Below are 5,699 nucleotides of genomic sequence, written 5' to 3'. Positions count from 1 at the left end.
GACAGTCAAACACGGGGTGGGGGGGGAGGGGGGCGGAGGTGGGGAGGGGGGGGTGAGCCAGGACGGGTGCGTGTGTGCGATGTGTGTGTGCTGGTTACATAGAGAGGATTGGGTGGTTGATTACCTAATGTTTGACTCATCCCCTTACAACGCAGGCTCTGGTTACAGTGGCGCCTCAACCTGACCAACCTGTGCCTTTTTATAACACTAACACTGCCACACACAGACAGTCAAACACATAATGGGGGCGCAGTTCCTCATAAATTAGACCTCACTGTTTGTTTTTATCCAATTAATATAAGAGAATGAATCACATCATCAACAATAAACCACTAATAATAACTGACAATAAGCCTCAGCACATCTCAAACAGGTGCAGAAGAGTGATAACCAAGAGGACATAAATTAACTTTATTTATTTTTTCAACCGTAACATGTGAGATTTAGCCCTGATGATAAACATATGAGGTCGTTGTGGCCTGGAAACACATCTATATGTGGTTTCCACACCTATGGGCTTCTGTCTTGTTGGTAGATGTAGCCAACTTAAGTCAACATAAAGCACTAATCATTAATTTCAAGGACATTTCCCCCCCATCCCTCCGTATCTACTCAGCACAGTGTTGGAGGATGCAGTGGAATACCCTGTCATCATAATGTGAGTGAGCGCACGCTGCCCAGAGCTGAAATATGGTTCTGCTTTAACGCCACGTGTCTTCTGCCATGTCTCAGAGGGATTCACGCTAACTTGTGTAAACACACAAGCACATCACAAAACGTCTCAGAAAGTGTTCTCAGGACTTTCCCCCCCTAAAGCATCAAGTTTCCAGTTTGGTGTTGAGACCATTACCGCCAAATTATTCATATACAAGAAGACAAAACATGCACTTGCAACCCGCCCCCCCTGTAGTCTCTTACACATCTCCATCACGGCACACAGTGAAAACACAGACGCTGGTTTAGCCGACAGACCGTGTGCTTTAATTGCAGAACAAGCAGTGTGTGTGTGTTCGAGAGGCAGAATCGCTTCACCTCCCACCTTGTGCCTATGTTGTGGTGGTGGCCGTTGGGTCGCTGCTGTTGGAGGGAAAGCTGAATACATCCCTCAGAAGGGAAGAATAGTCGACGTTTTTCACTGTAGCCCAAGCGGCGCCAGGCCTGGCGTTCACGTCAAACTGGAGACGACAGGAATACACAAGTCACTGCACAAGTCTGACTACATTTAAATATTTTGTTATTCAGCGTTGCCAATCATTTATTATTTTATACGCCACTTTGTTTTCACAATGTGATGCTGTCCTTTGTTATTGTTTCTCAGTGATAGATATCTCCTTTATTTGTCTTACTCTGCTTTATGTCCTTTATACAGCTTGAAAAGCACCTTCAGATCAGATGTCTGTGTGTAGCAAACGTGCTGTGTAAATAACACTGCTTTGCTTAAAGTTTCAAAATGTAATGCTTGCCCAAACCTCCATTAGACTGATTAAACCTCATACGCTAGGAAACAAAATTACTTGTTTTTTTTTAACATTACAGAACAAATGCAATTGAGCTATTTCTTTCGAGCAGGCCCAGATATTGGTCCCAAGATTATGAAATGTAAAGAATAGAAAGAAAGGAAATAATAGAGATAATATGAAAATTGTCCATACTAAACGGCATATGGCTTGCAGCAAAGGCCAGAAAGGCCCAGAGAGTAGCGAGTCAATCTGGGTCCATCAACATGACATTACTGTTGTGTCCTCACTGAGAGACACAATGTACCTGAGAACCTTTTAAGGAGGGCAAAGTCATTGAGCAGAGACCGAGAGACTAGTTTGGGCTGAGAATCCGGGAAGGCAAAGAGCAGCTGGAAACCGTGACAGAGGAAAATGAAGTAAGCACTGCATCGGTATACACACACTCACACAGCCAAACACACACACACACACACACACACACACACACACACACACACTCAGTCCACTTTCATGCTGTGCAGGCAGGCCTCCCTTTGTTGTCGTGCCATGGTGTATATCTCTCCTGCTCACCTGTTTCTGCTTAGATTTTAGGCTTTGGCAAAGCATGCTAAATCAGCATTACATAGGAAAGATACAAATGCAAGAGAGAGGAACAAAGGAGCTACTTCCTTCCTTTTTGACCACATCTGTGTGTGTGCATGTGTGTGTGTGTGTGTGTGTGTGTGTGTGTCTCCTCTCTCAAGTCCTTTTCTGTGCACAATAAATTGTCCTCCTGTCCATTTGAACATTCCTTCCCACTTACTTGATTCTGCTTTTGGCTCACTTGTCCATTGAGTCATCGCAGGTAGGGGCAAAATTTAGATTGATTTTCAATTAAAAAATCTGTGCGCACACACTGAGAAAGCACCGACTGTGCTTTTCTGATTCACTTTCATCTAAAAGGTTTTTCTCTCTCCCCACTTCTGTGCTACTTTTGTTTTGCATGTTGTACTGCCGCTCCCCTCTCTTACCTTTAACGTGTCTTCGGGCATTACTGTGGGAGCAAGGTGCTCTATCCAGTTAATGCCAGCCAGGAAGGCATGGTAGTCAATCTCGTCCCCATCTGCAAACCTACAGCAGACATGCATCCAGATGTGAAACAGGTGCATACTGTTTAGAGCTTCCACTTGATTTAAATGAAGCCATTTTGCTCTACTTCCAATACATCATCTTTTAGTGGTATTCCATCTAAATGCTGATTCGGAGATATTTCAACCAAGCCAAGAAAAAAATTCTGGGCAAAGAACTGGACTTCACTTTACAATGAATGACATATTTCAAACCACTCTGAAAATGCAGGGGAACCTTGAACAGTTCTACCCTGAACTCTGCTGTGATTGGTGGGCTCTTACTTGCTGAGCAGACCTCCGAGCAGCTTCTCAGAAAGGGGAAGGTGGAAGCCCTTACAGATGGTCCTCGTCTCCTTGGTGGAGAGACGACCGGTCCTAGAGACACAAAGAAAAGGAGAGACATCGGCATCAAACGTATAGAAAAAGGAAGCGAAAGCAAAACTGGGGGTTTGGACCATAGACTGTATATAAAGGATGACGTGGCTTTACTTTTGCACATTGAAGATGGAGAAACGTTGTCCAGCTATATATACAGTCAATGTCTGGCCACTTGTAGTGGTTTTTTTTTAATCAAGCTCCAGGAAAATACACGAGCTGAGGCTTGAATCTCACATAAGCAAATATGTCATCAGCAGCACATGAGTGGGCCCTTGTTGGGTTTTTAAAAAGCTATCATTTTTATATGTAAATTTGTAGAAAAAATGTTCAAACTGAATTTGTATGAAAACAGTGTGTGTGTGTGGGTGTGTGTGTGTGTGTGTGTGTGTGTGCCTGAGTGTGAAACAGAAGGTGCTTGTCCTCTAAGACCAGAGTTGTTTTCCACAGTGATGCCAGGCAGCCCACAGGCCCATTCTTGTCATGCCATCTTCATTACAGCAATGCTGATGAACAATTTGGCACCAACTCAGAGTGTCAACGCAGCCACATGAACATACAAGTCAGCTTAACCTTGTGGCACTGTGTGGCACCATCCATTTCCGCTGACCTCACCCAAGTTAAAGGTCTACTACGTATGGATGGCCGGGTCCATGGAGCGTACAGGCATTAAACATGTGATGCTGTGCACGAATAAAGAAGGAAGGCACAAAGACAGCGAGAGACCGAGTATGTGTGTGTCCTCTGATCTGCAGAGCTACGTGCCATACAGGTCTTCAGGGTCCATCTGGTTCCAATGCTCCACTCTCACACTACTGGAACTAATCGTTGCCCTGAGATATGGGGCCACTGACTGCACGATTGATGTCTTGTTGTGACGCTGCCTGCGTGTGTGTGTGTGTGTGTGTGTGTTTCTGCTACAGTATTTTGTCTTAAGCTAAGATCTGTGTGTGTGTGTGTGTGTGTGTGTGTGCGTGCGACCGCCTACTTTTGTAGGTCGCGGCTTGTGAAGGCTTTGTCCAAGTCAGGGAACTCTTCAAAGGGCTTCTTCTTGAGGAAGTCCTGGGCCACAGCCAGCATCAGGCCCACGTCGGCCTCAGGCTGCTCGCGCTCTGAGAAACTTCGGCCCAGCACCAGCACCTCGTGCTCCGACAGTCCGCAGTCCAGGCCTGTTAGCAGGCCCCTGTGGCACATACAGGCTTATAAATATATTAACATACACAATCTGATAGGACGTAACCACATCTCACAGTCCTAACTTTAAACCAAGAATGTATAGAATTGCTTCCTTTTGTCACTTCCTCTCGTAATATTGACATCCTTTGATCTTTATCGTAATCACCACATGCATTTTGTATCTCAGCAAGTATAACACTATCTAAGCTTCCCGCCACCTGTTCGATTTGTTCTTCCTGGTTAAACACATGATCGTTAACATTATAATGTTAAGAGGAATTAAACTTCATGATCAGATCTTAAATATGTACAGGTGGACTTAAATTTGAGTCATGGCTCCATCCAAGTAGACTCATATTACTAGATTATTGCAACATGGGGTGTGCTGCACATATTGGCTGTATTACTGTACCTGAACGACTCGTAGGAAATGAAGCCAGTGTTGCTAGGGTCACTGAGAGTCAGAAACTTCCTGATCTCACTCTGTTTCTCCTCCGGAAGGGATCGTAGTTTGCTGAGGACGTTTCCCATGTTGGCTTTGGGGAACTTTAGACATTTACACACAAACATGCAAAGGGTATAGCATTACGTAACACCAAGGAACGAGGGCTGTGTAATCATGTTAGCTCTGGCAACCTGCTCCAAAGACCACCAGTGTTTATAATACCCAAAACCTTTGATACAAAACCCCACATAAACCTTAGAAAACCACAGGAAAGCAATATCCCTGCTGCAGTTCCCTCCTTACCTCCTCAGCATGTCGCTCCATGTAGTTGAGGGTGTATTCATCCGCATCCAGAACCTGGAAGTGCATACCGCTGAAGCTGAGAGTAGCGCCGACGTACAGATCCTGAGCTTTAAAGTACTCAGACATCTCGCTCTTAAACAGCTCCTGGCCGGGCTTTTTTACACGACCACGCTGCAGGAACTTACCAGTAAGCATACCTGGGTCATGATGTGTGTGAGAGGGAAGGAAGATGTTGAAACATTACTCATTTTATCAATTTCAATGACTCTTTTCACTTGGTGCTTGGTCCGCAGTTTGAATGCATTGGCCTTTTTTTCATGTTGGTTTTATACTTTTAAAATTGAATTCAAATCTAAATTGAATCAATACGTATACTGTTGCATCATGTTACATCATGTCAGGGGTTGGATATCTCATCCTTGAACCCATGACATACTATTCATCTTACATTGAAAGAAAATACTTTCAAATACTGATTTACAATGATGGGAATATCTCCATCCCTGAAAAAATGGGTCTGTGAAATAAACGTCATCGATTTCATCAGTTTTCAAAAGAGTTTGGAAATGGAAACTGAGTCTGAAAAACCGAATGTTTACCACGAGAGTTATAGATTTGTATGTCAAGTCCGAGGAGCAGGAGTGGTGCAGCTTTGGGCCAAATTGTTTTACCTGAGTTCTTCTGTGGTGTTTCAAACATACAGATGGAGTCATCGCAGAGAAAGAAGGAGATGGTGAACATCCTGTCTCTGTCAAAGGGATCGGTGGTGACCATCTTGGCACAGAAATTCAGCACACTGCAACTGGAGGGGAGGGGGGGGGGGGGGGGGAA

The 5,699-nt window shown here is 44.4% G+C and overlaps 1 protein-coding gene across 1 annotated transcript in view; it reads right to left on the bottom strand.

Annotated features, from left to right (window-relative positions):
- Positions 1-64: 64 nt before the first annotated feature.
- efhc2 (EF-hand domain (C-terminal) containing 2) overlaps positions 65-5,699 on the bottom strand; it is an 11,444-nt gene continuing 5,809 nt past the window's right edge. The window contains exons 9-15 of the mRNA XM_031873448.1: positions 5,540-5,670; positions 4,869-5,065; positions 4,533-4,666; positions 3,933-4,127; positions 2,852-2,944; positions 2,471-2,570; positions 65-1,175 (exon numbers count right to left, since the gene is read on the bottom strand). Of these exons, the coding sequence (XP_031729308.1) occupies positions 1,047-1,175; positions 2,471-2,570; positions 2,852-2,944; positions 3,933-4,127; positions 4,533-4,666; positions 4,869-5,065; positions 5,540-5,670 (979 nt within the window). The 3' untranslated portion in view covers positions 65-1,046. The remainder of the gene's footprint in view (positions 1,176-2,470; positions 2,571-2,851; positions 2,945-3,932; positions 4,128-4,532; positions 4,667-4,868; positions 5,066-5,539; positions 5,671-5,699) is intronic.

This window comes from Anarrhichthys ocellatus, unplaced genomic scaffold (genome assembly GCF_004355925.1).
Source record: "Anarrhichthys ocellatus isolate YVR2014 unplaced genomic scaffold, GSC_Weel_1.0 scaffold71, whole genome shotgun sequence".
In the NCBI taxonomy this organism is placed as follows: Eukaryota; Metazoa; Chordata; class Actinopteri; order Perciformes; family Anarhichadidae; genus Anarrhichthys; species Anarrhichthys ocellatus.
Note: the sequence above shows the minus strand (reverse complement) of the source record. Positions and strands in the feature narration are given on the sequence as shown.